At 51.7% G+C, this 9479-nt stretch overlaps 1 protein-coding gene across 1 annotated transcript in view; it reads left to right on the top strand.

Moving 5' to 3' along the window:
• MAPKAPK2 (mitogen-activated protein kinase-activated protein kinase 2) overlaps positions 1-7255 on the top strand; it is a 47805-nt gene extending 40550 nt beyond the window's left edge. The window contains exons 2-10 of the mRNA XM_003792210.3: positions 1707-1846; positions 2028-2092; positions 2368-2447; positions 2874-3000; positions 3594-3669; positions 4052-4176; positions 4467-4552; positions 4673-4753; positions 5594-7255. Of these exons, the coding sequence (XP_003792258.1) occupies positions 1707-1846; positions 2028-2092; positions 2368-2447; positions 2874-3000; positions 3594-3669; positions 4052-4176; positions 4467-4552; positions 4673-4753; positions 5594-5737 (924 nt within the window). The 3' untranslated portion in view covers positions 5738-7255. The remainder of the gene's footprint in view (positions 1-1706; positions 1847-2027; positions 2093-2367; positions 2448-2873; positions 3001-3593; positions 3670-4051; positions 4177-4466; positions 4553-4672; positions 4754-5593) is intronic.
• Positions 7256-9479: the final 2224 nt, after the last annotated feature.

Genomic DNA, 9479 nt, shown 5'->3' with positions numbered 1-9479 from the left:
CCAGGCCTGGCTTCTAACCCTGGATTTGCCTTGCCCCAGAAACTTAGCCTTCAGCATGCTACTTCTCTGACCCTCACTTTCCTCATCCTGTAAAAGGGCACACATTGTACAGTTAGAAAAAGCCCAGCATATCACAGGCTTTTGCATGGCAGATTTATTGTTGGAAATTCCTTTGTTTGCCTTTGAGTGCCCTCTATAATCCAGCTGCATCCTGCCCATATGTCTTATTCATCAAGCTTCAGACACTTTCCAGGAGGTCTCTTAGTCTTCCCTGGTGCATTGCCCCATCCCCCAACTCTACTCCTCCGTCAGCGCCCAGTTCCTGCCGTGTGCCCTGCCTGGATGCCTTTCCCCTGCCCATCCATTTTCTTCCAGCCTGTCCTCCAGCGCTCTAAATGCCCAGAGCAGTGAGTGTATTTATGGGACTCATCTTGACTTCCCATGGAGATTTTAGTAAGTCTGTGAGGGGCCTCATCTTAATCATTTTGGCATCTGTGCCGTGCACTCAGCAGACACTCAGTGATAGAAATGACAGCTATTATTAGCGAGCATGTCAGGTATTCTGCTAGATGCTTTGCAGAAATATTTAATTTAGTCTTTACAACAAGTCTGTGAAACAGAAGTTACTATCTCCACCTTACAAACAAGGGGTGAGTCAGGATACTTTCAGCCCCAAGCAACAAAAATATTCCACTGAAATCAGTTTAAATAGTAAGGAAAATTTATTATCTTACCAAAAAGAAGTCTTGAAGGGATTCTTGGTGATATCAACAAGGATCCAGGGTGTTACCTTCTCTCTTGGCTGCCTTCCTTAGTGTGTTAGTTTATCCTTGTATGCTGGCCCTCCTAACTGGCAACAAGGTGACTGCCGTGACAGACAGTGTAGGTTCTGTGTGCTTCTTTTAAAAGAACTTTCAGCAGATTTCTTATGAAGTTCTTGGCTAGTTGGGTCTTAGGCTTGTTCTCAAGCCAGACACTAGCGAAGAGACTGGAATTAATGATACTGGCTTGGACTAGTCAAGATTTAGCCCTTGAAGCTCGTGAGGGGCTAACCTCTTTTAATGTCCTCTAGCACCTGGTCCAGGGAAAAAGAGGGATCATAAATGAGGCCCAGTGAGTTAACAAACTTGGTTAAGTTTGCAAATCTAGTAAGAACCATGATTCAGACCAATATCCTGCCAACTCCCAAGGCCATGTGTTGGTTGATGGAGGTCAACCACAGAAATGGAAAGAACATAGCTCGGGATTTGGCGTGCTGGGTTTGGGTGATCTTGGAGGTATCTTTTCCTATTGGTTCTGGAGTCTTTCCTCTATAGCCACTTTCCATTATTGTATTGGCTTTTCTTAGTCTTTCTCCTTGTCCTTTCCCCTCAGTCTGTGTCTTCTACTACCTGCCTACTGTTTGCCTTCTAGAATAGATCTCATGGCCTAAGCTGGAAAAGGGCCCAGTTAGACTGAATGGCCCAAGGGCTGATCTCAGTGTAGCTGTCAGTGGCCCCAAAATGGTCATACTGAGGTTTCATTTAGAGCATATATAAGGCCTCCCAGGATCTGGGAGATGGAGTGGCAGGGAAAGTACCAGCAAGAACAGAGAGAGGGAGTTTGTGGTGTACTGGTGGAAATGTCAGGGCAAATAGGCCTTTGGGGTGGTACCGCCTGTCTCTTGGGGAGACAGTGCAGTTGTCAGGAAGCTGTTTGGCTTGCAGATGCTTCAGGACTGCCCCAAGGCCCGCAGGGAGGTGGAGCTGCACTGGCGGGCCTCCCAGTGCCCGCACATTGTGCGCATCGTGGATGTCTACGAGAACCTGTATGCGGGGAGGAAGTGCCTGCTCATCGTCATGGAGTGGTAAGCAGCCGGCTGCTCCTGGCTCAGCCTGTCCCACCTCCCCCTCAGGTGCCCCACCCTCTGAGGACAGCCCAGGCATGGACCCTGAAGCTGAAATGTAAATGCGTCATTTCTTCTGGGGGACGATGGAGAGTGGCAGTGGGGTGTTGTGTTCACAGATCTCACTGCGGTTTTGTTTCAGTTTGGATGGTGGAGAACTCTTTAGTCGAATCCAGGACCGAGGAGACCAAGCATTCACAGAAAGAGGTAGAAAGGGTCTGTTGTGGGGACAGGCTTAGGCAGGTGGGGCAGGGCCTACTTGGGGAAGACTCTGAGGCTGCTGTTAACTTTGGCATGCCACCACCAGCGAGGGCATTGTCCTAAGCCAACCAGAGCAGCTCCTGGTGTCTTTCTTTCCAGGGTGGGTAGTGGATGTGGGGAGCCTCAGGCTGCCCGGCGGTGGGTCTGATGCGTTGGGCTTTGAAACCCAGTGATGCATCTTTGTGGCTTTCTTCCCACTCCCTCTTCTCTCCCCTCTCCAGAGGCATCAGAGATCATGAAGAGCATTGGTGAGGCCATCCAGTATTTGCACTCAATCAACATTGCCCATCGGGATGTCAAGGTGCCAGCTATTCATACCCCCGTACCCGCATGCAGAGGAGGCGGGTTGCCAGAGCCACCCTGCATCCTCCCTGCTTCGTTCCTGAGGGTGTCATTCTCTGCCCTGCTCTTGGCCCGTGGGCAAACCCACAAACCCAGCAGTGAAGCCCTATCTGGTCACACTCAGCCCTGTGGTTCTCCTCAGTCAGAACCTCACCCTCACACCCTTGGCTTCTGTGTCCCTGTAGAGTTTACTGCTGCTTCTCAAGCACCCTGGAAGCTCTGTGAGGGCAGGACCTGGTCACACAGAGCTGATGTTCCTCCTGGTGGGCAGCTCACAGGGGCTGGGTTGTTGGATGAATGAAGGAGGGAGGAACCATTCCCCTTAGGTTTCTCATAGCCCCTCGCAGGTTCAGCAGGGCTTTATTTATCTTGTCTCTTTCTGTAGCCTGAGAATCTCTTATACACCTCCAGAAGACCCAATGCCATTCTGAAACTCACCGATTTCGGCTTTGCCAAGGAAACCACCAGCCACAACTCTTTGACCACTCCTTGTTATACGCCATACTATGTGGGTAAGTCCAGAGGAGGCCCAGAGACCTAGGCTTCCCCAAGAACTTTCCTCAGCCCCTCCTCTTGGAGGTCCCTGGGTGGGGGGCCACAGAATCTAAGACAGTTGCACCCTGTGGATCTTTCCAGCCTTGGTTCTGGTGGGACTTGCTCAGAAGTAGAGTTAAGCTGGGAGTGAGAAATTGTAGGAAATTATCTGCCTGAGGTTATGGGCAGGATTGTATGCACACATGCACAGGTCTGAGAAGAGCCACCATTTCCATCTGATTCTCAGTGGCATCTGACCTCCAGATCTGGTTCTGGAGCCTCAGCTTACTGGCACAGAATAAGCTCCAAAGCACATTTGTCAAATTAAATGGGCAGCGTAGGTCTGCAAGTCTCATACATGTAGTTCAGGGATTTTTTAATCTTCAGATTTTAGCTCCAGGGTGCCTTTTGGAGGAGAGTGCCCTGTTTTCCTTCAGCCCCAGCCGGGTTATGGCTCTTCCTCCTCGCAGCCCAGCTGCTACTTCCTCAGCATGGCTGGAAGGTTGGGATGGGGAGCATCATGCACACAGCTCCAGGGCCAGGCCCACCCACGCTGACCTTTGGTTTGCAGCTCCGGAAGTTCTGGGCCCAGAGAAGTATGACAAGTCCTGTGACATGTGGTCCTTGGGTGTCATCATGTATATCCTGTGAGTGTGTGCTGGGAAGGGCCAGGGCGGGCATGGGGGAGCCCTGGACCTCTCCAGGACTAGAGGGAGAGGCAAGTGTCAGTGTTCCCCTGTGGATGGGGGATTCCCAGGGAATCCCCTCTGTGTCCCCTTCCTTAGTGCTCAGTGGATTCTGACAACTGACTGGTGGCTATAAGTTATCTAAAGGGGAGGAAAGAGTGTGGTTTACAGACTTAGTGTGTGGATTCCTGGACCCTGTCCCTGGCTTTGCATGTTGTGCCTGTGTCAATGAGCCATTATTTCTCTGTGACCTTTACAAGAAGAGCCCATTTCTCATCCTGTTCCCAATGTAGGGCCCCTGAGTAATGTTTGCCCTGTCTCCTACTTCCCTCTCTTGATGCAGGCTGTGTGGGTATCCCCCCTTCTATTCCAACCATGGCCTTGCCATCTCTCCGGGCATGAAGACTCGTATTCGAATGGGCCAGTATGAATTTCCCAATCCAGAATGGTCAGAAGTATCAGAGGAAGGTATGAATCCCGTCTTTTGGGACAAGGGGGAGAACCTGTGTGTGGGGGGTGTGGTATGCGCACACACATATACACACGTTCTTGTGGGCATCCATCTCCTGTGGGTGGTGTAAGTGTGTCAGCAGCTGTGCCCACACCTGCTGGCTGTGGCTTGCTAAGTGGTGTAGTGATAGTGTAGAGACTGTGGGCAGTCTCCCTCTTTGAGTCTGGTTTCCTGCTGAAAACTGGGAGCAAGAGCAGGACAGGGGGAGTGGCCCCTGAGCTATCCCTGTCCCTACCCTATCCCACAGTGAAGATGCTCATCCGGAACCTGCTGAAAACAGAGCCCACTCAGAGAATGACCATCACAGAGTTCATGAACCACCCCTGGATCATGGTAAGCCTGGCAGGCTGGGGACACCGGGGTCCCAGTCAAGGGACTGTCCCTCGGGATAGGGTCCTTGCTAGGAGTCTGCCTGCCCCAGGTTGTCACTCTGACTCTTTCTTCTCCCCTTAGCAATCGACAAAGGTCCCTCAAACCCCACTGCACACCAGCCGAGTCTTGAAGGAGGATAAGGAGCGGTGGGAGGATGTCAAGGTGAGGGCTGCCCCTGGGTGAAAGGGGCTTGGTGGGGGGTGGGAGCTCACTAGGAGTGGCCAGGGAGGGGCGATGCTGGCTTCTGCACCCTCTCACTCCCAGGGTGTTTCCATTACAACAGGGGCAGTGGCCTGAGACACTTGCCTGACTAGGTTGTGGGTAGAGCATTCTGTGTTTTTTTTCTTTTTTGAGATAGAGTGTTACTGTGTTGCCCTTGGTAGAGTGCCATGGCATCACACCTCACAACAACCTCCAAATCATGGGCTTAAGCAATTATCTTGCCTCAGCCTCCCCAGTAGCTGGGACTACAGGCACCTACCACAATGCCTGCCTAGTTTTTTGTTGTAGTTGTCATTGTTGTTTAGCAGGCCCGGGCTGGGTTTGAACCTGCCAGCCCCGGTGTATGTGGCTGGCACCTTAACCACTGAGCTATGGGCGCCAAGCCAGCATTCTGTGTTCCTGTCTATAAGCCCTCTACTCCCTGGGTCTCCAGCCAGGCCTTAAAGGCCATGTAGAATGATCTTATTTTGTGGACGAGGAAACTGAAGCCTAGAGAGGGGGAGTAGCCTGGGTACTGGCTGGGATAGACCAGACCAGGTCTACTGACTTCGGGTCCACTGCCCTTCCTGACAGCTCTCGGGAAAGCAGGAGCTTGGCCATAACTCTCTGCTGCCCAGTGCTGGGGTGAGGCTGCTGTTGGCAGTGGGGACCCACACCTGCTACCCTCATCCTGCCCTTGTTGTGTCCCTCGTCTCTCATGTGTCTCTGCTCTCTCTCCCTCTTGTCTTCTGGCTTTCTTTTTGCACATTTCCTGGTGCCAATCCCCTACCCTGCTCCCAGGAGGAGATGACCAGTGCCTTGGCCACCATGCGCGTTGACTACGAGCAAATCAAGATAAAAAAGATTGAAGATGCATCCAACCCTCTGCTTCTGAAGAGGCGGAAGAAAGCTCGGGCCCTAGAGGCTGCAGCCCTTGCCCACTGAGCCTCCAGCCCCTCCTGCCCCACCGCAGGACAAGCAATAACTCTCTACATGAATATATTTTTTAAACGAGGAGACACAGAACTGCCCACTTGCGCCTCCTCTCCTCAGCTGCATGGAGCCCTGAACTGTGCCAGCGGCTGAATTCTGCCTTTGGTTCTTCCGGCCACCTTGGAGGGGAAGGGGCTAGGAGGTTGGGAGGCTGCAGAGAGAAGTGAGCAAGGTGCTCTAGAACCTGTGCTCATTTTACAATTTTATTGGTAATTTGACCTGGAATTTTTATGAAACTTTTTTTTTTGGTCCTTTCTCCTACTTCTCCTTCCTAACAGACCCCTTCCTGTCTGGATCCTGCAAAGATATGGGGTTTGTTGAGGGTATTTGTGGAAACTGTTATAGGGAATGTCTCCGTGTTGTCCCATTTACCCTCTCTATTTCCCTAGGACAGCCTGGGGTCCCTGCTGGCTCAGGCTTTCTGGTGGCTGAAGGCCACCCTGGAGGAGGGTGCCACCCACCTCCTCCCCTGAAGTCCTTGGACATCACCAGTGTGCCAGACAGATAGGAGTGAGTGTGTGTGTATGTGTGTGTGCACGTGCGTGAGTGCCCAGATCTGTACCTGGGATCGTGCATTTGCAGGGCCAGGGGCAGGCAGGGTATGGGAGAAGGGAGCCCTAAAGTGGCTCAAGAACCTTCCTTCTCCTTGGGCCTGCCCTGCCCATTTTGAGCCTGCCAAAGTGCCTGGGAAGCCCATCCAGATTCTGAACCAGGCCCTCCACGGCCTGTCTCTGTTAGCTGGTTCCGGGAGGCAGAGAGGAGTGACCTGGGCACTGGCACAGCAATCAGGAAGACTGGACCCCCTTCTCCCCAGTTAGTGCTAGTCCTAGGACCTCTGAGGCCGCTGATGTACCGAATAATCTCTCTACTGCCCCTTCTCGCCATTATTAACCCATTCTTGTTTGTTTTCCTTTAATTTTTAGCCATTTCTCAATGGGTCACCTCTTAGCTCATACTGGTGAACCCGAGCAGTTTGTATTGACAAAGCTTTTGCATTTCACGTGTCTCTCCTGGGCTCTGGGGGCATCAGCCAGCTATCCCTTGTGGGTACAGCCAGAGCCGCTGTGGTCCACCCTCAAATTTCCATCGTGTGGCCGGTGGGTGGTGGGGGGTCTTTGCACCAAAGATGTCCCGACTTTGCCCCCTCACCCATCAGCCACTTTGTCATTACCCTAAACAACTCAGCTCTGTGTCCAGGTCAGTGGGAGGAGGGGTCTCCCTGGTATTGGTGAGGAGCAGCTGGGGAGGGGTTCTCTGTGCCACAGCCCCCCAGCGCTGCTTCAGGAGTACTTCAGCTTTCCTGTTCCTCAGGGACAGGTGGTAGAGGGGCACCCAGGGTCATTTTTGTGCATGGGGGAAGGGCCCCGGTGTCCACAGCACCTCCTTCGTCTCTGATGGTGTGTCCAGCACTCAGATTGTTGTATACTGTTGTTTTTACAAAATTGTCTTTACTAAACAGATTTAATAGTTGAAAGTTTTCCTTTCTCTTCCTTTCTGGGGCTCAGGCCCCCAGCCTCCGCCTCTCCCATGTGCAGAGAGGTTTTGTGTATTGGGAAAGGCAGAACTGGGTGCCCTGGGAGAGGAGACAGGAGGGGAGAGGAGAGGAGAGGGCCTCCTGGGTCAGCGAGGGCCTGGGCGGGAGCGTATCTGCAGTTGGGATGGTGAATGCTGCTCTCCCTAGCACATAGGTCGGGAGGCAATAAGGGCTGGCTGGGAGCCCTCCTCTTTTACCAAATACCTACCTAATCAGGAGCCCAGTTGTGTCTTGGTACGTTATTCTTGACCTACATAGCTACTGCCAGGTACTGGCACCCTTAGTCTAGGGGAGCTGGCTTGTGTGGGGCACAAGGAAGAGGAGGTAGTGAATTGGGTTGAAATCCTGGAAAAGAAACCGGGGAGCAGTTGGTGTAGTGCCTGCAAATTCCAGGAGGTGGCGATAGGGGTCAGGAAGAAACCAAAGGCTGAAGAGACAGCAGAGTTCATGTGACCCATTCTTCAAAAAGAAAGGAGGCCCAGACGTGGGGCTTTGAGATCACATGATAACTTGATTTGCAGTAGAGTCTAAAATAGAAACTGCTCTAGGAACCTCATTGCTCTCCCTCCCGGTCAGGCAGAGAAATCGCATGTCCTAGATCATTTTACCTACTTTCTCTTATGTTATCCTCAGAACTCAGGAAAAGGCAATACAGGATGGCTATCTCCATTGTATGAGCAAGGAATCTGATCCAGAGGGCAAAAAGAATTCACGGGGGTCACACAGCTAACTAGTTTGGACTAGAACTCAGGCCACAGGGTCCCCTCCTCGGACCTGCCACTTCCCTGGAGGAGAGAGGGGAGGTTGTCTTGTCCCCTCAGTCATCAAAGGAATCACATCTCTACCCTCAACTCATTGGAACAGAGGTCCCAGACCTTCCTTTCATGACTTCTGAATGGGTTGCTGGGGTCGAGTCCTATCTGAGATACTATTTACCATTCTAGAAAGCACAGCTTAAAATAAGCCAGCAGGAGGTTTTGCTTTCAGAGAAATCCAGTTATTTTTGTCTGCACTTACAAAGATGTGAAAAGTGATAAGATCCCAAGGGGAACAAGGAAGGAGTGGTGGTGGCAAGGGAGTCAGAGAGAGACGGAAGGAAGAAGTTGTCAACATTCTGCTGTCTTTAGAGGCCGGAGTATGATACTTCTTGATCCTGCCATCTAAATTTAATGGCTTAATATATACATTTATTATCTTCCTGTTCTACAAGTCAAAAGAGTGATAGGGTCTCACTGGGCTAAAGCGAGGTCTTGGCAGGCCTGTGTTCCTTTTGGGAGTCTGTGTCTTTGCCTTTGCCTTTTCCAGCCTCGAGGGGCTTTCTGCATTCCTTGGCTGTTGCCCCTTCCTCCATCTTCAGCCACAACTTCACATCTCTGTGACATTTCTTCTATGGTCACATCTGTTTGACCCAGCTAGGAAGGGTTGTTACCCTTAAGGACTGGTGTGGTGAGATCTGGCCTGTGCAGATAATACAGGATAATCTCCCCATTGCAAGGTCATTTGCCTTAATCTCATCTGCAAAGTCCCTTTTGCCATGTAAGGTGACATCGTCCCAGGTCTAGGACCAGGGCATGGCAGCACTGGGGCCATGATTCTGCCACAGAGGCCTGTCTCACACCTTTTCACTAGTGCTCAACATTGACCTTTGTGTTGGCTTCCTTCCTGTCTGGGTCAGCCCAGCTCAGGAAGACTCTTGTGGCTAGTGAGGATCCATCCTGGGTTGGCTTTCAGGGGAGATGGCTGGGATGAAGGGCCAGGAGGGATTTGGCATGGTGAGTGGGGTCCACATCTTTCCATGCCCCATGCTCTGACCTTTCATACTGGCAAGCTCCTGACTCTATGGAGAATTTAACCACTTTCTGCTGACTCCGGGTGTGTGTGTGGGGGGGTTGGCAATGGAAACCTTTGTCCTTAAAGGCAGATATTGCCTTGCATGTGTGCAGGGGTTGGGGAGACAAGGTGTGTTTCTAGAAGGCTCTTAAGTAGTGTGAGATGTGAAGAGGAGCTGCAGACACCCCTGGGCACTTGCTGAGTGCCCTCTTCATCATAAATACCCTCCTAGAGGGCTCAGTCCAGTGTTCAATTAACCTGCAAAGAAACTGAGGCCTAGAGAAGTAAAGAGACTTCTCCAAGGTGACACAACTAGTCAGACAATTCTGA

Source organism: Otolemur garnettii, unplaced genomic scaffold, assembly GCF_000181295.1.
Source record: "Otolemur garnettii isolate 467f Iridium unplaced genomic scaffold, OtoGar3 scaffold00055, whole genome shotgun sequence".
NCBI lineage: Eukaryota > Metazoa > Chordata > Mammalia > Primates > Galagidae > Otolemur > Otolemur garnettii.
Note: the sequence above shows the minus strand (reverse complement) of the source record. Positions and strands in the feature narration are given on the sequence as shown.